We start from the raw sequence: 24,479 nt of genomic DNA, 5'->3' as shown, positions 1-24,479 counted from the left end.
ATCATAATAATAATCTTTGAATGAGTAAATTCACAAACAGCCAACTACAACTAGGCTATGTAAGGCATAGGAAGGTGTTATGACAGGGGGCTGAATCTTACCACATGGGCTCATGTACTTATGCACTGGGTCCCATCTGGTGGTATAATTTTGTCAGATTGTAGAACCTTTGGGGCATTGCTGGAGGGGGTAGGTGGCATGGAAGAAGTCTGTATAGTCGATAACCTGCTCTTACTTCCAACCCTCCCTCTGTAACCTATCTTGAAGAAATGAGTGGAGGTGAAAGGACCCATATTCTTGCTACAATGGTGCTCTCTGTCTCAGTAGCCTCCCTACCATTATGTGCTCAAACTGTGAGCCAAAAAAATACTTTCTTCTTGAAATTGCTTCTTGTCATCTTTTTGGCCATAGAGATGAAAAAAGTAACCAATACAAGGCAGGGGGCAGTTATAGGTCCTTAGGCAAGTGGCTTGGATCAGAGGGCCTCATCACCAAATATGTTTTCCGGTCCAGACAAATAAATATCTCATTACTATTGGCCTAAGGTATATAGATTAGGTTTTTGAAATGTAGATGCAACCTCACTCAGCAGGATTTCATTGTAGATGCAACCCTATTCAGAAGTATTTCATCATTGTCTTTGTTTTATTTATTCATTTATTTACTTATCTTTGTTTTATTTTTATTTATTTTTTGTTTGTTTGTTTTGATGCAGGGCCTCATGTAGCCCAAGCTGGCTTTGAACTTGCTATCCAGCTAAACATGACCTTGGACTTTTGATCTGCCTGTCTCCACCTCCCCATTGCAGGGTTGATAGGTATGCATAACCACATCAGGATTATGTCATGCAGGAGATGGAACCCAGGTCTTTGTGCATCTAGATGAGCACTCTACCAACTGATTCACACCCCAACTCTAGGAACATTATCTAAAAGTATTCTTCCTGGACCCATGTACTACGAATGCATAGTTCAAGGATAGAGTCCAGGAGTCTGCCTTTTCAGCCAACTTCTCTGGGTGACACAGGTGTTGGGCAGACTACACCCATAGACAAATTGATGCAGCCCAGATCAATCCCTTCATGAGTTGGCAGCTATTGGAAAACCTGTTCACTGTCTAGACCACAAAGTCTATGCCATGCTTCAGGTGATGATAGATGACTTACCAAGGGTTTCCTGACATGTAACTGACCTTCGTCCTTGAGTCTATGAGCCTTGACATGTAGCAGAGCCAAAGACTCCAGTGTCCTGATTTATCAGGTGGAGGATGAATTCTGTCCCAACATGACACAGTAACACAGTGAGGAATGGACTAGAGGACATGAAGTAGGGTTGAATTCAAGCATGCTACACAGAAAACCTAATAGATGCTGGACATACTGCCATGTTGTTGGCCTTCTATATGATCAGAGACTTCAGTAAAATAAAAACCATTGGCTATAAATGCAGGAGTACCTTAAATTTGCTAAAATGCTTCCTAAGGCAAAATTTCACTAATTTCTCTTTGATGTCAAAAGGGCCGGTATTGTCATTTCCCAAACCTTTTCATTGGAAACAAAGGTCTATAAAATCAGAGAAGGTAAGCAGCTTATCTACAATGACACAGACCCATGCTTCCTGCTCAGATCTTACCATTTCCTCTCTTGTCACTAAAGGCATGAGTGGTGTAAACAGCTAATGGAAGTAGAGCAGTAGATGTTTCTCTTTGTCTTTCATCTTTCTACTGTTCCTTCTCCTCTTTCTTTTCCTCTTCCTCATCCTTTCTGCTTCTCCTCTTCTTCCTTTCCCTCCTGTTCTTCTTCTTTTATTCATTTTTAATAATTCTTAATTATCTGCATCTGTGCCTGTGTATGCAGGTGTCATCAGAGGCCAGAGGCATCAGATCCCCCTAGAGATGGGCTTACAGGTGATTGTGAGCCCCATAACATGGATGTTAGGATCTGAGTTCAGATCCTTTGTAAAAGCAAAATGTTCTCTTAACTCCCACCCCAGGCATCTCACCAACACCTTTGTTTTTGTGTTTTTGACAGGGCCTTTCATTATAGCCCAGTAATGGCCTGGAACTTATTATATAGGCTCTGCTGGCCTCTGAATTCACATCAATGTGTCAGCATCCCAAATGCTTGGATTATGGGTACATGCCACTGTGCATGGCAGGACATAGTCCTTTATAGCACCAAAGGTTTGTCTGGGCTTCAGTGTACACATGATGACCAAACATCTAAATAAATGAGACTTTCCCTAAGGATTCTTTCATTATCTCCTCTGGCTGAATTGTCGATCCAAAGTCTTTCAATCATTGTGCATTCATTCCCTTAGTTACACGGCCTATTATCTTTCCATATTATAAAACCAGAAATTTCTGAAGGACTCAGAGTATATCTTTTCACCCTCACATCTAACAATAGCAAACATTTCTAATAAAACCAACAGGTGCTTTATAATGGTAAACATGTGCAGTACCCAGAACATAAAGAGCGATGACCTGCAAGACAAATCTAGCCCACACTGTCTGCTTTTATAAATAAAGTTTTATTAGAAAACAGACTGAGTCACAGTTCATTTGTCTAAGTTTTACTGAGGCTGCATCAATATGTATCAGTTACAGAATGTCCCACAAAGCAAAACTATTCACCTTGAGGCTGAAGAGCACACTAGAAAGGAGGTGCAAACATGTCTCTGTCCCGATTCAGTTTCTTAGCACTCCTGTTTGCCAGTATACAGTGCACTGGTTTCCTCCACACCACAGTGTGGAGAAAATAAAACAACTGAGAAATGGGATTTGCAGCTTGAAAGCAAGTCAAATCATGTCACTTTGCAGAAACGGTGTACTTTACATGGCAGGATTCTTCCTTTTTTTTATGTGAATAAACCTATCATAGTTCACAGAAAGAGTAACAGCATGCTATGGTGTATATTGGGGAAAAACTCAGTTTTAGAACAAAGCTCTTGGAACACGTGCTTCTCAGACTGAATCACTTATAAAGAATGAGAAGCAATTAGTCAGGAAAACCCTGGATCTTCACTGAGATCAGCTCCATTTTTAAACTCATCTCCAGGTTCTATAACTGAATTGTGCTTTTGGCAGTTTTCTCAGTCCTAGAAAATTACCATAATGTATAGAATTAACATTTGGTTCATTTAAATCTTGCATAATACATTGGGGGAAATCGTTGAGCTAGGTGCAATTGAGAATTCAGTTTAAAAAAAAAACAAAAAAAAAACATTTTTTTTTCTTTGTAAATAGAGGTTTGATGCAGCTTGGATTTTTAAAAAATCTGCCGGGAAGATTAAAGACAATCAGGCTGTTTGGGCAGTGAGCGAAGACAGCAGCTAGAGAGTCACTACTGAGGAGGGCAGGTGTACAGGCCAGGAGGAATCCACTGGCTCTTTCAGCTGGTGCTGGCTGATCTGGAAAATCCAAAGGCTTGTCTTTAGGATTCCAAGCAAGATTCTGCATAGAATGACATTTCTTCAGTTACATGTGGGAGTGGCTGATGCTGACATGGAGGGTATTGAACAGCAACACAGTACCAGGCACTGTCCTACTGATGCCAGCAGTCAATAGCCAGAAATTAATGAGCACAAAATCATCTAGTATAGCTGCTAGCACTAGCATTTTAACTTTTTTTGTGTGGCATGAAAGGCTTAAGCTTCAGAACTCAGAGTGATAATAAAATCACTTTCTAGATAGTCTGGTCACTCATGGATTCTGGTAAGCCATGATGCCTCAGCTGTGCCATGTTCTCAATAGATGCATCTTAAACATTTGATCACGTTAGGCTACCCCTGACTCTCTATAAGATAAACATGCATTTTTAATCCCAAGGTGTTTGTGAGTTCTCCTCACCTATGTTATTGTGCCTTCCCTCAATCCTTACATCGAAGACTGTATTCCTGATGTGATAATGATTGGAGACTGGATGTTGGGGAGGTAATTTGGTGAAATGAGGTTGTGAAGGTGAGGTCCTCATGAGGGAATTAATGTTTTCCTACAAAAAGAGGGGGAATAAAGCTATTCTCCCTTGGACTTGTGAGGACATAGGAAGAAGGTCTCAATCCATGAGCCTGGGTTTTACAGGCTCAGCCTCTCAAACAATGAGACGTAAATGCATATTGTGCCCCGTTGGTGGCATTTTTTTTCAGCAGCCAGGGAAGATTAACACAGTCACCTTGACATCCATGTCCTTTAGTGATGTGGAACCCTTGATGCCTTTCATGTTCTTCCTACATTTCCAAAGGATGAAAAGAGAAAAGGAATCTAGAGTGAGTCCGTCTTGTGCCTCTCATCCTTCTTTCTGAGGAATGCCATCATTTGAGCTGAGCATTGAATTTATTTGAGACAGGGAAAATGTGATGTATTTCTTAAGTCTGCCTTACCCAGGTACAGAATTGGCCCTGCAGAACTGGGAATGAGGTATTAACTATATCCAAAGCTTGTGATTAACTTATTTGTTTGCCTATAGAGCTAAAATGAAAAGGGCAGGAAGCTGGGAGACTGTGTGCAGCCCTGTTTTGAAGTGGGATTGTGAGAAATCCAGAGACGTGGGTTTTAATTCATATCCCCTGGTATACTATTATGACTTTAATGGAAAATAGCTTCTTACAGTTTTTCTCCATTTTAAATGGAGAATGTGCAATATTGTCTAATGCAGGTAGGAAGCTGATTGGATGTGTGTGATTTCCTAACCCCTCCCTACTCCCATCCCTGGTTCCTTGTACACATTCAATATGGTTACAGTTTTGCTTAGAACATATATATTTTCCCCCTGAACTTTTTTCAATTGCTTTTTTATCAGGTTTACAAATCAAATCAAATAGGTATATTGCAGAGCTCTGTGATATTATTTTTTTGAGTTTCTAGCACAATGTATTGAATTATTCCAGCCTTTGCTCTGGCCTTGCTCCTCTCTGCAGAGAGAGAGAGAGAAACCATGGACTGTGCAAATTCACCCAGCACCCAGCATCACTGGCTAAATCAAGACCTGCTATACAGGCTGCTAGAAGAGACAAAGCAAGTGTTTGTTACACAAATCAATTTGGTCCAAAATACATCACATTGGGTACTCAACCATTGCTCACATAATATTGTGAGTGTAATCAAATCATTCCTCTAAGACTCTCACAAGTTTCTTCTCCTCTAAGAAACAGCTTGATTGGTAGAAGAGTGAAAAACAGTGTGCTGCTATTCAAAAGTATACTTTTTATTTATTAGTGTGAAGAGTGTTATTTGGGGGCGGGGGACTGGCTGGAGAGAAAGGATGCTGTGTGTTCACCACTCTGGTGGAAGGGGAACCATGTGCTGTTCATGTACTCTTGAGGGTGTTGGGTTTCCAAGCCTTGAAGGTAGAACTCATGAAACATGTACATAAAACGATTGATTCACCTAAAGTGATAGACTAGAATGACTGAGGAAAGACATACTGGGGGCCTACTATGTGCCAGGTAAAGTTGTTCAAAACTACATTAGGCATTAGATAGGGTGCTTGCCTTGAAGTTGTTACCAGGATAGTGTGAAAATTAAGCTTAAGTTTAAAGCCCAAGTAGTTAAGAATGCTTGCTACTCTTTCTGAAGACTTGGGTTTGGTTTCCAACATCCACATTAGATAACTCCCAATCACCTATAGTTCCAGTCTCAGGGAATCTGGAACCTTCCTCTGACCTCCTCATGTACCTATGGGCATGTGCACATTCACATATATACTCACAAACACATTAATAAACAATAAAATAAGTCTTTAAAAGTAAAAACAGAAAAGGAAAGTTTTTCTAAAGGAAGCTAAAAATTGATGATAACTAAAGGGAGCTCCAGGGAAGGCGCCAGAAGTCCACAGGATGAGTCTGAAGCAGCCTGGATGTGTTAGTTTAGCAGTGACTATATGAGCACAGATCTCACCCTGTCTCCAGCACTGGCTCAAACACAGAAACTAGAGCTGCAGTGAAGCTTTACTCCTTCGTATGTGCACTGTAGGCATCCTCTGTCTCTCCTTAGGCTTTTCACAGCATCGTCGCCTTTCTCGTGAGAGGCTGTGACAGGGCAGGAACAACCCAGTCTGTGGAGTCAGAAATCCTGTGTCCTAGCTGTGCATCATGGTACAGCCAACTTCACTTCCCTCAGTTTCAGACTCAAGTTGCTCTGATGATTCCATGAGGTGAGGCATGAGCACCTCTTTTTAAGATCCCCAGCTCATGATATCTGAGCAGAGCTTTCAGTCGCCTCAGTCTCCTTACCCATTTCCACATTTTCTTATAAACCAGCACTGGATGGTAACAGTTGATGTCGCTGACGGTCAGCAACCATTTGCCTCAGTCTGAGGCATTGGCAAAAGCAAGTACCTTTTCCCTGTGACTGTTATACCTGGCATCTACATATCTCCTAGAGAGCTTAAAAACTTTCTGAGATTTTGTACAAAATATTGAGATATATACATTCAACCCCCACCACCACGCAACACATACAACCTACACAGTGTGTATCTAGACTCAATGTGTCCAGGAACACAGAAGTAGGTCAAGAAACACATATTTATGTGATGACAGAAATGATAACAAATAATAGTAGTCATGATGCCAGCAAGAGTCACAGAAAGCAGAGACTCCGGAGATAAAAAGCTGTGTGTGTGAGATGGATGTTATTCTCAGTCCTTATTCTTTAAAAGATGGCAGACTTGTTGACTCTACAGTGTCTACATGACCTGCTTTGAGAACACAGGTCAAGTCAAACTCTGAAAGGAGTCCAGACCTATGTCTGTTCTTGTACATATTTCATGGTAGAAGCATTGATGTGTACTTGACTTAATCATGTTGGGAATATAATATCTCTCTCTCTCTCTCTCTCTCTCTCTCTCTCTCTCTCTCTCTCTCTCTCTCTCTCTCTCTCTCTCCTTCTCTGCCTGTCTACCTTGAATCCCTGTCTTTATTCTTACCATCTCTTGCACACTGACTAAAAAACGGCTCTCTGATGAAAATTTCTGGAAAGTTGGACATGTTGTATACCTGTAGATTGTCATGTAGACAATGATGATTTTAAGCTCTTTCTCTGCAAATACCGACTCCAACATACATGTGTTTTGTGATGGACCCTGGGTGTCTGAAGCCCAGCTTAGGGATCAGTAAGGATAGTAACCAACTTCTGCCATGGAGATGGCATTTCTTTCTATAACCTTTACATTTTCTGGTTCCTTAATTCTTGGGCCCCTGTCCTTCCTTCACCATCTCACCACCAGGCCAGAAATGGCAGGTGGACTTCTCACATCCCATCACTAGCTTTTTTCTCTTCTTCTTCTAATGACCTTTGGAAGGTTCTTAGTGTTTGTACTGGCTTCCCCCATGAAATCTGGAATAATTTCACTCATGGAGAGGTGATCAGAGAGGTGATTCTTTCGACATCTTTTCCACTTCTGTCCTGTAAAGCAACTGTTTCACAGGTTCTAGGGATTAGAAACATTGTCAAGGGATCCTCATGTTACCTTTGAGCTTCTGAAAGTACCCTATTATGAGTGATGGAACAGATTATTCATTTAATTAAACTTTATCTTAAACAGAAGAACTGACCCTTGATTCAGTCATTGGGGACTTTTGAACTGTAAGTGGAAAAGGTGGATATTCAACTCTTATTTTTTTGAAGCTTAAATTAGATACATCAAGGATTTCTAATAAGAAATCAGTGTATCCTCCTGAGATTAGGACCCATGAGCATAATATATACCATGAATGTCAAAGACTTGGTGCAGAAAAAATAATGTCCTTTGCACTGATGATGTATCACAACACTATGCTTGTTAAATAGTTAAAATGAATGTATGTTTAAGATGGATTTCATATTTCATTTCACTCTTGAAAACACGTGACTGCCAGACATTAGAAAATTACATCTGCTGCTTATATTTCACTTTATTTTATTTTTTGTTCAGGACTGCCCAAGTGTGCTTCCTCAGCACCCTTGAGCTATATCTAGTACTGGGTTATGCATACATGTATTTTTAATTCCACCAAATATAGCTTGGTTCTTGCTTTTTTTCTAATTGTTGCCCGTTCCCTCTCTTTAGCTGGCTGCTGCAATAAAGAGCTCCATTTTCTCTCTGAATTTCAATTCCTCCTGTAGGTTTACATCTACTGTACCTTACTCATCCATCCTCAGTTTTCACTTACCTGTATTACTCATGGGCCACAGACAAAAGTCTCCTGGGCTTGTCTGAATCTGTGGAATCTTACTGAATTATTTAACTGGACCAGTATATTTTGGATATGGCTTTTGACTCAGAGATGCCTAGCCATAAAGAGCCCCAACCCAATGCTTCTACACCCAGCTACTTAGTACCCAGCAGGATGTGTCAGCTGACTCTACAGTGTCTAAGTAACCCACTGAGATAACACTGGGCAGGGACAGACTTTGAAAGGAGCCCATTTCTATGTGTATTCTCTCTCAAACAGTCATCCCTGGATTGGTCGATATCAAAATCCAATTTCACTAGGATTAGCCGTGGGTTGCTCAGAGCTATTCATTGAATTAGGAACGATTACAGCAGAGGGAGCCCCACGGTTCTTTATTAAGGTCTTTGTGGAAACACTAAGTGATCTTCGGGAGATTAAAGTGCCGGTGGTGTTTTCTTAACATTTATAACCTGTGCCAATACCTGGGGAGTTTGTTTATTAAGAAAAATTCTTCAGCCAACAGCCTGCTTGCTGATAGGGTTGTGCCTTGGTGGGCCAACACAGAACCTGGCATGGTGGGTCTTAATGCACTGGTTTAGAACTTCTGCCAAGTACTTCTGAGAAACCTGCCTCTTGGAGTTAATGAGTCTCCAATTCAGAGGGTCTGTGAGTCTTCCTGTGCGATTAGAAGGCTGTTTCTCAGAGCTGAGTATGTCCATGCTCCAGAGAAACCGAGAACAAAACCAAAATGAGTGAGTACTGTTGGTGACTATCGTGACTGATCTAAGGCCTACTAAGTGGGACTTCACCATGACGGTCTCATTCGGAAAAGTCCACAACAGGTGAACAATTATCATTTTCTTTATTTTCAGACTAAAGGGTAGAATGTTGATGACATTTCTAGAAACTGACAAAGGGCTTCCCGCCCTAGCAGAGGGGTCAAGCATCTCTGTCTATAACCAAGAACATAAGAGGAGATGGACAGCCTGGCCTGGTGAAGGGAAGGTCCCTGTTTCTTAACTACTCAGACTAGAACATTCTCCTTTCTTTTGGCCCCTGTTTGAGGCTAGCTCTTTTGAGAGTCTCCAAAGGCCCAGAGATCGTACTAAAAGTTAACATAGTCATTTCTAGAAAACAGCCACTAATTGACTATGCTTTTCTGGTTTTGTATTTATGAGGAAACTGCCATAGGTTGAATTGGCAGCCTTCAAATATATGTCCATGGTGTAACCTGTGTCAACTGTGAATATTTGAGGCCTTGTTTGGGGAAAAGGGTCTTTGCAGATGTAATGAAATTAATGATCTTAAGTCATCCTTGCTTAGGATGGGCTCTAGCTCTAATGACTAGAGTCTTTGTAAGAAGAAAAGGCTGGAGTAGACTTGAATTAAGGATAGATGACCATGTGAAGACAGTGGCAGATGCAGATCAGAATCATAAAGCCCCAAATGAAGAGATGCCCAGAAATAGAAGCTGGAAGAGGCAAAGGAAAAAGAAGCTTGGTCCTGTGGATATCCTGGTTTTAGTTTTTTTTTTTTTTTATCCTCATTACTATGGTATGAGAGTGTTCTATTGTTTTAAGCCACTAGACTTGTGATAATCTGACTGGAGACAAACCCCAAGATTGTGTTGTTCAGCCTCCAGGTACTGTGAGAGAATGACAGCTTATACAGCAGGAAGGTACACCTTTGCTTGGGGTTTCAGAGCTTTCAGCCTGTGGTTATTGGAGCACAGGACATTGTGGAGATGGGTAGAGGATGGCTCTTGACTGGGTGATACCAGGATACAAAAGAAAAAGAAGAGCAGATAAAGGTCCAGTACCTGCAATGACTTCACTTCCTTCCAGGAAGTGACAGCTTTTACAGGTGCCAAAGGTTATTCACCAAGCCTGTATCAACACATATAGGCAGCATATCAGATCTAAATCCTAATGGACATAGAAAAGCACAGATTTGTTTCAGGGATATTTTCCCTGAAAACTCCAAGAGAGATACATAGAAAAAGCCTACTTTGGCCTAAAAAGTAACAAGTACTCTCTTCGGTATAAAAGATGGGGGCTCCTTGCTCTGAGCCTGCCCATTTTTTTGGTTCTTATCCTAAGCCTACAGGCCATGGGCGATTATTATCCTTTCACAGATGAGTGAACTGTAGGCACAGAGATGTGAGGTGCCCTGCACTCGACTAGCAGTTGGTGGCAGTGGAATTGCCCAATGGATGAAGTGGTTCCATAACCCTGGTTGTAGCACAGTGAGACTCACTGGACACAGGCACACTCAGCTTGAAATGGTCTCTCGCTTGTTCCTTCTCACCCCTCTTCACTTCTTCTCACAAACCTGTCAAAGTTGGAAACAATTTGGATTTCCTTTATTTTTTTCATTTTTACATATTTTACATATTTTCAGTAAAAATTATTTCTGCCATAGATGTCCCTACATAACAATTTATGGATATTTGTATAAATGTGTACACTACAAAACGATTAATCGAGCGTCGTATGTTTTTATCAAAGGAAACACCACAAAGATTTCTCCAAAGTCCTGTTTGACTAGAGATGATTAATTTTAATTTTTACATGAGCAGCATAATGCTATTAATCATTTAATATGTTTAATCATAATCTCTGTAATTCCTAATTAGGTTTATTAAACTGATCCATTCAGCAATTGTGCACAAAGCCAAGTCTAAGACAGTTTCTTGGGAGGAAGAGAAAGTCATTTTAATTTTTTATTCACATAGCAATTTCTAATAGGGTAGAGAAAATGGATGAGAAACTTGGGGTCTTAGCTATTGCTATGCCAACTTAGGGTCTTGTGGTTGGACACTGAGACCTCTTATTTTTGGGCAAAGTAGCAATATCATGATTTAAACGTAGTTTCTTTGTCATTGATGTGGAAACCAAAGTGCTGTTACAGAACAAAACAAAACAAAAAGCCACAGTGCCTGCTCTGTGTGGGTCTCAGTATTATAGAATGATTGTGTGTGTGTGTGTGTGTGTGTGTGTGTGTGTGTGTGTGTGTGTGTGTGTGTACATGTGCCATGATGTGCACGTGGTGGTCAAAGGTCAGCTTCTGATGTTAATTCATGTCTTCCTCATTCAGTCTCTCATCATTGCTGTGTTTACAGGACAACTGCTTCTGAGCTTCTAGAATGCTCCTGTACCCACCTCCTATTTCACTGTAGGAGTCCTGAGATTATAGACATGTACCACCATATCCAGTTTTATGTGGGTTCTGGGGTGGCAAACCCAAGCCCTCTTGCTTGGACAGCAAGCAGTTCACCCAGTGAACCTCTTCCCTAGCTTATATTGCTATTCATTAACTAGTGCTCAAAACTGACAAACATGATATTCACTCGTTTATTTATTATTCGTTTATTAGTTGTACACTAATCTTTCATGCTTTCAGCCTGTCTCTGCATCAGCCAATCACTTAACAGGCATTTAACATTCAAGTAGCATGCCCGGTCACAACTCACTTGTGCTGTCGTCTCTGAGTGGCTTCTAACAGCCCCTTGCTTTGGTGTACATGACTCTTGGGTCTACAACTTTGACCCACCTCTGAAGCCTTCTCTGTTGCTCATCCTCCATGTATTCTGTCTGGCTCCAGATAGCCTCCCCAGAATGCAGGGCTGCCCCTTAAATCTTCCTATCATTGCACAGGTTTGCACTCTCTTGGCAGAGAATCTGTCCCCTGCATCTTTCCTAATACCTCTCTCTGCTAAACCAGAGTTGGTGTGTCTTGGTCCCTCCAGTGAGTGGCAAGTGTGACTTGAGGTTACTCAGCCCATACCCCCACAAAGAACCAGCTGTATTATAACTGATTTTCCTAGACCATGTCTTCCTAGACCATCTCCCTCTTCACATTTTAGGCAAAATAGCGTGGCTGTCAGGCCACATTGTGCTTCAAAGTTGATGAAGTCATCTGGCAGGGCTTCAGTTATCAAATCAATTTAGATGTATGATGCACAAGGCACCGGGAGGTCTTGACTTGAACATGTCATTCAGAGTGTATGAGGAATGAGGATGCAAACAAAATATCCTAGAACACAGGAGAGATGTTGAGAAAATTGCTAATTATGCTCCTGTTATTTGGGTGTTTCTTTTACATTTCACTCTGTAAGATTGTCTCCTCTAAGTCTCTATTATTTTACACCTGGCTGCTTGCACTGATAGTTTTGTCCTAGTTATATGCTTCTAAATTGCTTATAAATAGATGAGGATGATTCTTTGCTTACAAATTTCAGCTTTGGCAAAGACCCTACAACAGTAGTTTCGAAGAAGCATGTCTCACGTGGACAGCGTCTACTGCCACCTACAGGCAGAATATGCTAATTGCAGAGAAAGTACAAAAAACAAAAACAAAACAGGATGTCCACAATGACAGCAGTAGTTAATGTGACTTTTCTTTTAGTTCTTGCCTATATTATAGGGAGCAGAGTAATAACATAGTATCCTAACTTATTCCTGTGTGAAGGAAAACAAATGGGCTATGCTAATAGCCTTATATCATCTACACCAGCCTAACCCAGCAGAGCTTTTGTACAGATGGGAATATCCTGTTTCTGCCTTTTCCAACACAGGCACTACCTATGTGCAGCTATTGAGTATTTCAAGTGCAACAAATCCAGACAAACCCATTTACTTGAAATTTAAATGATCTCATGGGGTCCGTGGCAGTAGGCAGCACAGATTTGTACAATTAAGCTAAGTTAACATCCTAAGAAAAAGTTGAGTCAATCATCTGCTTCTCTGGATGAATGGCACATCACCAAAAGGCCTTTGCAAATTTTTGACATTTATTAATATTTTATCTGTACAGCCCCACTGCTTATATATGAATAGCATAAGAATTCGGACAGCATTAAAGGATACATGTTCTTATTTTTAATGATCTTTACTCCCTTTCTGATAAGGTTTCCACTATGTACTCTGAGCCCCCAGCCTTTCCTAGCCTCTGTTTCCTTTATTTTTCCCACAGTGTCTATCTCCTTCTTCCCAACTATACATTTATTTATGAATGGTTTTTATTATACCTTCCCACTGCGAGAGTTATACTGCATGAAATCAGGGACTTTAGACTGCTTTGCTTGATATGGAATCTCAGATCCATGGCTGGGCACTCAGTGGATGCTCAAGACATACTTTTTTGCCATTAAATATAAAAACAAATACTGAGAAGCTTTGTCTGACACCATCTTGCCGTATAGGGGAAAGGAGAGGGCATTTGAGACAGAGTACTCACAGACACTTTGCTTTCCTCTTGTCCCTTTAGCAGACAGATGATGCAGCGCCGACTGATGGCCAGCCCCAGACACAACCTTCTGAAAACACAGAAAACAAGTCCCAGCCTAAGCGACTGCATGTGTCCAACATCCCCTTCCGGTTCCGGGATCCAGACCTCCGACAAATGTTTGGTGTAAGTACTACCTTTGTCCTCAGTTTCTCTCTTTCTGGGAGTTCTAGGTACTCATCATTCTAAGGTGGGATGTTCTTGTGGGATGAAGGCATTTTAGCATCTGATACCTGGGTCAGTATTGGCTAGAATCCCTTAGGGGTGGCAGGACACATTTATTTGTTTTAGTTGTGCACGTGGGGTTTCTTCTTTGCCAACTGGTCATCTTCTAATAAGTAACTTAAAAGGCAAGTGGAAATGAGATTCCTCTATTAACCACTGGTGATAATGTCCATTGATGATCACAAAGGCAGCAGCCCAGGACCCCACATTATAACTAAAATAAATGTTGAAGCCCTTGCCTGCTTACCTAAAACAATGACCCATGAGTGACTCTATCCCCAGTTTTCCCCAGGCACTGTGTACTGCAGCTGCAGTAAATGGCTACTTCTACGTAAAGCTTAGTCTTCAAAATCAGCAACCACCACCAACAACAAAAACTGCCAGTTTCTAAATCTGATTTGATTCTTTCAGTATTCAGTTCTTTAGATGAAGGTTTAAGGGTGTTTACCATGCTACCAAGGGAGCAAAGGACAGCCTGATCTAGGCACTATGGTGAAACAGAACCAGCCAGAAGCCACCACTCATCCTGGGAAAATAAGTAACAGTTTTGCTTTCTCACTGGTCACCATGACCCTGATTATTTCTCTGGAAGATGTTTGAACAATCCACCCAGGGAAGGGTAGAGTTTACCACTTATTTAGTCTCAGCTATGCCACAGGACATAGCTTTGACGAGGCTCAGATCAAGTTTTGTGTTTTGAAATGTAGTCACTCTGTATACCCATGATATCCCAGTAGTGGTAGCAAGCATCTGTGCATTCGACCAAAGAACTACATCCTTAACATTTGACTCAGAACAGAGGTGGCCTGCTTGGAGACTCCTCTAAGAGTTTGTGGAGAGCTGCAAACAGCACCAGTAAGAAGAGGCCAGGTCGGATGTCTCATTGTGAGCAAAGCTCATCTTATTCTCTGTGGGAAGACAAAGCCCTGGTTCATTACTCAAGGGTTCCATGATTTGGGGGGGGAGCTTGGACCTTTTATTTCGTTAACACACATGATGCTTATCAAGTATGCATGTGACAAAAAAAGCAGAGCAGGCATCCTAATATTTTAGATACCCAGACTTGAATCCTGACATTTCAGAGGAAAAGGTCAACTTTTGCACTTTTATCGCTCTCTCATTTGGTAATAACCTTGAGTTAAGCCCTCTAACTCTTGCAGAACGAAGATACCCTCGGGCACTCTCAGGTCAAAGATGACTTTGAAAAGTGCAGAGCATTCGAAGTTAGAGTCGAGGTTAAGTGTGAGCAAAGCAGTGGGACACAGCTTGACTGATGGGTAGCTGGAGGAGTTAGATTCTCTTTGCCATGTCAAACCACAGGGATGTCTTGCTATTCAGTCTGTCTTTACTCATCAAGTGTCACTGTGATGTTGGCTTTGAACTGGATTCTCTTAATGACCATTCTCACAATCTCTCATAGTGACATGCAAGGCAGCCAACCCCAGTTTCTACCCTTAAGCGTCTATTTTTTTCCCTGGACTTTTTGATTATCCTGAACTTTACCTGAGGCTACAGGGCTAAGTCAGAGAAGTAGTCAAAATACTCGCAGCTGGAAGTCACACAGATGAGATGATGTGTATGTTAATATCTGAATCTCTCTGTCCTTTAGGGTTAGGGCAGAAATGCCCAGAAAAAGAACTTGTCATATGTCATGCTACCTGGTATTAAACCCAGATCTAAATCTATTTGTTTCAGAAACACTGGTTTTGTTTTGTTTTTTTTTTTTTCCTTTGAGTCAAAGTTTTCACGCAGCTAGCTAACAAGATGTTGATTTGATATGATGATAGATATACCCTTAGCATCTGTCAGTTAAGGGAATGCAATATACATTCATGAACACTGAAATTAATTCTTCTTATCACAAACAACATCTGTGTCTATGTTAAAGAGTGTGTGTGAATTTTGTGCGGTGTGGATTTCATCTATAAAAATTATTGGACCATATGGATTCATGGACCACTTGTAGTAACTTGGGAGTCCTCTTTGATTTTAACAACTGCTATTTTAAAGAAATGGAATTTTCCTAAGATGAACACTGGTGGTCACAAAGCCATTCTATTATATGATACATTTAGCAGCATGAATCATACTGAGAAGCATCTGGAAGTTTCTGCTTGGCTCCCCATGGTGGAGTTTAGGGGATTCAACACAAATTTCCTCTTTCAGATCTTAGTTACTGTAAGCAACCATGTTTTAGTCCCAGTTAGCCATGAGACAGTGTCTTTCTTTTGCATCCTCTCTTCTGTTCTCTGTCTCCTTGTTTGGGTAGTGGTTAACTGAGGACAGTTACAGAGAAAAACATAAAGATCTTTGTGCCTCCTGCCTCCTTTGACTCGATTGTTCAAACGAGGCACAGAAATTTCAACGTCAAAAACAGAGCAAGACAGAAAGTACCCTCTTCTTTCAAATTACCTAGAACTTGGCAGTTTCCAACTTCTCCAAGTGCAGAAACTTTCCCCATGCTCTGCACAGCAGTCACTTGCATAATGCTTCCGACAGGTATCTCATGTCTTATTTTAATTTGTGCTTTCTGCACCTTCCAGAGAGACCGGCATTAGAGTTACCTCTCTTCGTTGTGTATTTCCAATTCTCCACTTTCATCTTGGTCGGGGGCACATCTTCCAAAGCTGATGTTAACTAGTGCTTCACATTACATTTCTTTCATAATGTCTTTTAAGGTGGTATATTCATTCCTTGGGTGAGGAGTGCATGCTACAATATACAAAGCAGTAATTGGAGTCCTTTTAAATCCTCCATAGCTCTGTGAGTGAATGGAGATAGTGTGGTTGTTAGGAGCACTTATTCCAGATGTTTCAGTGGGGAACTGAGAAGTTCTTGATCTCAGCCCTAGCTGTGTGCCTCTTGAGGTCTGCTAGGAGCACTGTGGACAGCACTTAAGCTCACATCTCTTCACATTTGAATTTTCGCTTTGTTCTGTTTTGTTGCGTTTTAGGACAAACTCTTACCATGTAGCAAAAACTGGCTTTAAACCTGCTGACTAGCACAGGCTGGCCCCAAACTCTCAATCCCCCTCCCACATCTTCCAAAATGATGGGGATGCAAGCATACCACAACATATTTGAATTTTTTCTTTCCCATATTTAGAGAGTGTTCGATACGTATGTTTTATTAAATACATCTTCTGGAAAGCAGGTGGGGAATTTACTGCCTTGATTTAGGAAAAGTTGTGTCATTATTTATCTGCCAAACTTATAAGTGTGGCTCACAGGTGGTCATGGTTAGAGACATCAGTATTTTCATATCAAAGTTCTATACTTGAATTCTTGATCTCAAAAAAGAACTCTGTGGATTACAATCAAATTAATTACAATGTGTTGCTCTTGAATGAAAAATACATAATATACATTAACGTTTAAAATTTAAGTATTTCTGGGTTTGAGATGAGAGTCAACTATGATATATACAGACCCACTGTACAACCCATGGTACTACAACATTGTTTTAGTTTAGAAGCAGTGTCATCAGTTGGCAGTCTACAGTTTGTAGCACACGCCTCATGTCCTAGCCTCTTGGTTTTGTTATCAAAATCAAGATACTCCAGGAGCTGGAGAGACAGCTCAGTCATAAAGTGATTAGGATGCAGACACATAGACCCAGTTCATTCCCAGTACTCATGTGAAGAAAATTGAGAAGTGGTGGCCCATGCTTATATCCCAGCACTAGAAAGGTGACAGGAGGATCCCTAGGCTTGCTGGCCACCCAGCCTAGACCACTTGGCAAGCTCCAAGTCACTGAGAGACCCTATCTCAAAAGACAAAATGATGGGCTTGAGGAAGGACACCTGAGGTTATTGTCCAGACCCTACACACACGCACATGTCCATGCATGGGTACTTGCACAAACACGTGCATCTGTACACACAGAGAAGCATTCATGTACATAGATACGAAATAAATAAAGACACATTGGATAGGAAAGTGATCTATTCAAGTCTGTCTTTAGTCATAAAAACAAAACACGTGACTGTTTACATGTGAAAAAGACACAGGGATGATGCCTTTTGGTGGATACCGTGCAGATGGACTTCCTTGCACCTTTCATTTTAATACAACACTCCATAAAACAAGGCATTAGAAATGGTAAAGTCATTCTGAGGACATGTCACAGTGCCTCCTCTTTCTATACTGAAAGCACCTTAAGACCAACTCCAGTAGAGATTACACCAATGGGTTGTCCAGTGCCGAATGGTCAGCCCTGAAAACATATAAACAGGTAGCAGTATATGAATAGGGTATATTTAAAAATATGTAAGTATAGACATATACATTTATGCACATGATAACAATTAGTAAAAGGAGAAAGGGAACATGAATTTGAAGAGTGGGGAAGGGTATATGACATGTCTGAAAGAAGGGAATGGAATTAATTGTAATTGTAATTAAATTATAATCTCAAAAGTAAAAGAAAAATTTAAAATGCAGCACCAGCATGAAGCCTGTCTTTGGTCTCTGTGCACATGCTGAATTAACCTTTACTTTCAGGGTTTATGCCGTAGCTGGTGAACATCCTTCATATTTTTTTTCTGTGGAATATTATTTGATCTAAGGATGTCTAAAACTGCTCAGTACATATTTGCCCAAGCACATGCATATAGGCTTCTGGATTTTGGTCTTGATACAGCCATCGAGGTACCTCGTGTGGGTCCAAGATGCTGCTCAATGCTCATGAACATTGTCGTTGAACAAACAAATGCTAGTTATGTCTGCAAACGAGTCATGTCTATTTAAATTGAAGATGTGCCAGCTGTGTTGGCATCATTAGTACCAAACTTCTCAATTAAACCGTTGATACTATAAATATAGTGCACAACTGTCTCAGAAAATGGGCTTGCTTCAGCATTCTTCTTACGGCTTGTTTCACTGGCTTCCAGAACCATCCACCCAGTGCCACCTGCCAAGGAAGCAAACATTGGAGATCATTCCAGGGCATATGGTGTCATTGTTTCATTTAGGGAATGACACATGCGAAGATGGCTTTCTGATCGGCTCGTCTCATCCAGTTCCTATTTTAAGGGAAGCGTTTTTGTGTTGACTGCTTAGGGAGTGTTCCATGGGTGACATTTGCTTCATGGTGTTGGAAGATGTCTTTTTCAGCCTTCTCTTTCCATAAATATAATGTGCTTCTAGGCTCTGGTGCCTGAAATAAATATAAAAGCATCTGTGGGAATGGAATATTCTGTGGCGGTTGTTCTTCTGAAGTGCTTACACAGTGGCGGATTCTTTACTATGGAGCTTGCTTCACCTCTGAATGGCCAATTCTTCATTTGTCACATTGGAAAGTTTTCTTTGTTTTTAGTGAGTTTTTCCTCTGCTCTAAAAATTCACACACACACACACACACACACACACACACACACACACACACACACGTTCTAAAGGGCTGATAGGATGGTTCCAGAGATAAGGTCCTTGCTGCCAAGCTTGACACACTAAGTTCAACCTCTAGTCCTCTGACCTCCACATATATACCTTGGCACACACATGTGCATCTGTATGCATGTGCACGCGTGCACACACACACACACACACACACACACACACGCACAATAAATAAATAAATAAATAAATAAATAAATAAATAATATGAAAAACTTTAAATAATTATTATTTTCTTGAATACTGAAAGAAACCTCTTGCCATTGACTCTCCAGGTTTCTTGCAATTCACAGACCTGGGCAGGTTGGTCAGGGGAATATTCAACTCCTTGGAATTTCTATGCTTTGTCCCCTTTTGATCCTGGCCTCACCCTCATCCCAACCCTGCTATCTTTAGAGCCTTGCTGAACACTCCCATCAGGGATGAAAGAACAATACAGACTCTCCTAAGGTAGCAAGGTAGCAGTGACTATCCAGAATGCAGAGGCAGGCAGTGCATGACAGGAAAGCACCAAAAGAAGCTGAAGCGTATTTCTTCACAGTTGATGGCTTCTGGTGGGGATGTGGGGGGAAACCTTAGTTATCTTTAAGGGGCTGGCTGCTGGGAGCTTGACCACTCACCAATGAGTATATGGCAAACACAAATTGACCTTGATGTATTTTTTTTCTTTGTTGGGGGGAGCACAAGGGTGGGAGGGTGTACCTGGGAGGAATGGGAAGCAAGTGTTATTTGGATTCATCCCAAATGATCAGTAGAAAAATATATTGGGGAAAAACAGGAAAGAAAAGAAGTGGAGGAAGGGAGGGAGGGAGGGAGGGAGGGAGGGAGGGAGGGAGGGAGGGAAGGAAGGAAGGAAGGAAGGAAGGAAGGAAGGAAGGAAGGAAGGAAGGAAGGAAGCAAGCAAGCAAGCAAGCAAGCAAGCAAGCAAGCAAAGAAGGAAGGAAAATCTGCAGGAATGCATTCTATTGGATTTGGTTTATCTGTTCAGTCATCAAAATGAGTGTTTACCTTCCATTCCGCATTGAGGCAAAATTCCCATCTTATTCTTCCCTGGGCCAGACTGCCTACTTTACCACAGTCCCTTCCACCAGCATTATGGGAAACAAAGTATATGCTGGAACCACTTACACCATTCTCCATGACATCGAGGAAGCACAAGAACCTTAAGTTAGAGAGGATTCTGGATTATCAGATGCTCATGTTTTCAGAGACCACACACCCTTTGTATGAGTATGCCCAAGTCAAGAATAGCTTGATGGGAAATACACTCTAAGAGTAATACTCTGCCAAATTTAACATTTTGTCACACACACACACACACACACACACACACACACACACACACACACACACACATACAATAGTCATATTTGAATTTTATATAAACAGCAAGTATCTTATCTTATATCCTAAATATTATGTGGGACATATTACTTGCATGTAACATAAAATTGCATGTTACAAGTATTACTTATCCCATAAAGTCTGAAATTTAAATGTCAATGATCATTTGCATTTTATTTGCCTGTTTGTTATTTGATCACTGAAACTTTGTTTCTGGACCTTTCATAGAGCCAGCCCATGTGAGGGGTGTAAATTGTGTTTTTTTTGAGAGTAAAGACTGTCATCTGGGGTGGGGGAGGGTATCATCCCTGACCCATCCTGGGTTTGCAGATGTCTGGGTTATCATGAACCTGGGCCACAGGGGCTCCTTTGTGTTTTCACTTGTCTCACATGGTCTGGTTGCTTCTGGTTTTGCTGTAAGCTCAGAGCTAAAAATCTTCAACATCGCATTCTAGTTGGGTATTTTATTATCAAAACCTCAGCTCTCCTGTGGTGTTTATCCCAGTGGCTGGTGGAAATGTTGTATAGGTAATGACTAGCCATTTTTAATCTCTGCTGCTCAGTGCCTGGGAAAGCACACACGCACACACACACAATGAGAGAGAGAGAGAGAGAGAGAGGGAGAGGGAGGGGGAGAGAGAGAGATGGAGGGAGAGAATGAATTAACTTCTTGGTTAAGATTTTGTCCTGGGCCCTGATAATGTACCTCACCTGTTAGAAAATGTCATAAATTGAAGATAATGAATATGCTATCATTTCCTCATTTCAAGCATGTCAGTAACAGAACAAAATAAAATGTATACTCTTAACTCAGGCAAGGCTCTCTGACTTGAGGAGTAATTACTGGTATATATTGTATAATTTATCTGATTTCCCTTTTTTCTCATCAGATATTTCTGTTTCTTTGCAGCAATTTGGTAAAATATTAGATGTTGAAATTATTTTTAATGAGCGAGGCTCGAAGGTAAGCAACTTGATTCAGTTTGGAATTTCTTAGCTCTTTGTGACATGTCTGTTAGGGGTAGGGGAAATAACTGCACTGTATGAGTCAGTCCCTGAGAAAGGCACTTTGGTGGGAATTTCTTTAGAGACCACCACCCATTTCCTTAATGTTGAAAGATGCATTGGTTTCCATTTAAAATGTATAGGGGTTCAATTTTAATTGCTGGTTTAAATATATAGAAAGATATAGTTATATATCTTAAGTTTCCAGAGGGAAATTACCCATGCTTAAAAAAAATAATGATGTTGCTACATTTTTGTTTTCCAGTGATAATTATGTTCTTTATATTAAAAAGTGAGTTGATAGTCTCATGAGCAGGTAAATATGTGATTACTCTGTCTTAATAAAGTGCAGTTCTTTTCCTGGGTTACAGAGGAGAAAATTCTCATATATACCAACCTTTTGAATATAATTTTATTTTTTTCATTAGTATGTTACAACCCTCATTTTGTAGTGTGTGAGTTTATTTTCTTACTAGGAAACTGATGTGTAAGTCACTTTTTTCCTGGAGCTGACACGTATTCATAGAAAGCTCTGAGAGAAGGTTCCAGTACCTACACAGGAGTTGTAAACATCCAGTTCATCCACTGTGTGCTCTCCATCCATGGCTATTGAAGTGTGGTCCCAAATCTGTAGCATGAGCAGCATCCAGGAGCTTGTTAAAGATACATGTTCTCCATCTCCAGCCATGACCTACCAAATCAGAAACTCTGAAGATGGCTGGTCCCAGCAATCCATACCTTAGCAAACCTCTCAAGCTTGTCTTCAAAATGCCAAACACAGTGTCTCTCTTTTCTCCAAAGGCCCGGCCCTTACCTGAATGTAGACTAGCCTTTGCCCACAAGTATTTCATCACTGTCTCTGTTGTTGTCTTAGTCCCTCTTTTTATCTTTATATCCCCTGAGAAGATTCAAGAGCCTCACACAAACACCCCTCATAGGAAATAATCTCGTAAGATGTTCCAGCATTCTCTGTGGTCACAGAGAATGGTGTTGGATGAGGATAGAGTGGTCCTAGAAGCCAGATGAAGCACAGCTGTGAATAACATCAGACTGTGACACACCTAAGGTAATCAGATCCTAAGGAACCTTAATCTCCTCTCTTCCTTCCACCATTAGCCTCTAAAAGTGAACACTGGGAATGTTGCTGTCAGATACAGAGGATGCTGGTGGGCTTAACAATGCCCTTCTATGGGCAACACAGGACAATAGGTGCCAAAGAGGGTCCTAAGCATCACTGGTTTTGGACTGTCACATGGCACAGTAACCACACAGAAGCAAACCTTGTGATTGATTACTCCTTATGACACCTGCCTGTGCCTACTCCATCCTAAGTAGATATAATGCTGACTGAGGAGGACAGTGTTGATTGGATTAAGGGAATAAAATCCCAGGACTTGCTTTACATACTAAAAGATATTATAATCTGACAGATGAATGGAAAAGTTTTCAGTCTGCAGTTCTGCTCATTCAGGGACCTGGTTATTCTTCATCAACTTTAGCTATTCTTCCAGTCATTCTTACAGTCTGACCTCTGAACTGGGGTGAGGGGAAGAAGTTAGCTGTTTCTTATATTGAAAACCATTTTTATACTTGTAGAGCAAGGTGCACTAAAAGAAAAGTATACTTAAGGCTTCTTGCTTGGGCCTGGTAAAATCCAACCAAACTGATGAAGATCATGTAGAATGTGTCCCAACTCTGTCCTGATTCCGAATCTCTTTATTATACCATTGCCTTGTGGGGTTCTTTTTTTTTTCCCTTGTTGGCTGTGGCTTGTTTTAAATTCTACTTAATTTACATTTTGTTTAGTAAGATGTTTGTCAGTCGAAGAAAGCTATTTCATTCCTTTCTAGGGATGTTTGGGGACACCACTACAGAATTGTTGACTATTTTCAAAATACAATGATATGCTATTTTTAGGACTTTTCCCATCATCTCCTTGATTAGCTTGTCCCTGGTGGCTTCAGGAAAAGGGTATTTCTGTTTCAGCATCTGCAGCCTGGACTTTGTTGGGTTGTTTTGTTTTTCTTTGCTCCTTTTTTTAGTATTAGGAAACATCCTAACTGGTCTTTTTGTCCCTCTGGGTGGGAGCACTCTGCCTTGCAGGTGTGGGTGCTGGGTGGTGCCATGTCACTGGAACTTCTCTGAGACAGTCTAGCTAGAAACGCTACCTGGGATAACATCTCGCACAAGGCTGGTTGTCATATTTGGCATCTTTGTGGGAAAGAACCTCATTTAGAGGAGCATTTCCATCCTCACCCTCAAGAAATGGAACCATAGTTAGGATCTCATTTCCATCCATTGTTGCCTCAGTTGGCCAGGAAACCAGTGGTCCCAAAGGGCCAGGAATCTCTTCTCTTGGTCCTTTGTTCTCCATAGGACTCTCCCTGAGGCAGGTGATTTAGAGCTGAGTGAGGATGACTCTACACATATGTATGTGTGCATATCCATGCACAGATAGGAAATAGCTCCAGTGTTTTGGAAACACATAGCCTGAGTGTTTCGTATATAGATGGATACTATAGGAAAGGTTCATTTAAAAAAGGAATGACAGACTTGATCATCAGAACTGAACTGCATGCAGGAGTAATGGATTACACAATCCAGTTCATCTTTTAAGAGATTTAAAATCATTCTTTTACTTCTGAAATGCTTTGTTTCTGGGGACACAGTCAGACTTAGCCATTATCTATCATACCTGAGAAACACACAATTGGGTCTTTGGTTTAATATGTATCTATTGACCAGTTCCTCTCCAGGTGAATGATTCTTGAGCAAGACAGACATGCTTCTAGCCCTTAGCTTTTCTTGAGCATCAGGAAAGACCAGCAATCAACAACTGCCATAAAATATGCTGCATTTTGCCATGACATGAGGGACTGATGAAACTCTAAGCATTTAGCTGGAGGTAGGGAGGCTTTTTGAAAGAAGAAAATGAGATAAGGGTGAATGAAGAAGGAAGGAAAGGAGGGAGGAGGGGGGAGGGAAAGAGGGAAGGAGAAAAGGGAGAGGGGAAAATAAGATATCTCACAAAGAAAAGCAGCTGTATTTGCAAAAGTCACTGGAGAGATAT

General features: G+C 41.0%; 1 protein-coding gene across 29 annotated transcripts in view; it reads left to right on the top strand.

Annotated features, from left to right (window-relative positions):
• The window catches only part of Rbfox1 (RNA binding fox-1 homolog 1), a 574,719-nt gene that overhangs the window by 436,197 nt on the left and 114,043 nt on the right, over positions 1-24,479 (top strand). For 25 of the 29 annotated variants that reach the window (XM_076577914.1, XM_076577927.1, XM_076577917.1 and 22 more), the window contains 2 exons: positions 13,422-13,565; positions 21,315-21,368. In XM_076577914.1, coding sequence (XP_076434029.1) covers positions 13,422-13,565; positions 21,315-21,368 — 198 coding nt within the window. The remainder of the gene's footprint in view (positions 1-13,421; positions 13,566-21,314; positions 21,369-24,479) is intronic. The other 4 variants (XM_076577926.1, XM_076577920.1, XM_076577907.1 and 1 more) reach the window with 1 other exon arrangement.

The sequence above is a fragment of the Peromyscus maniculatus genome, chromosome 8 (assembly GCF_049852395.1).
Source record: "Peromyscus maniculatus bairdii isolate BWxNUB_F1_BW_parent chromosome 8, HU_Pman_BW_mat_3.1, whole genome shotgun sequence".
Classification (NCBI taxonomy): Eukaryota; Metazoa; Chordata; class Mammalia; order Rodentia; family Cricetidae; genus Peromyscus; species Peromyscus maniculatus.
Note: the sequence above shows the minus strand (reverse complement) of the source record. Positions and strands in the feature narration are given on the sequence as shown.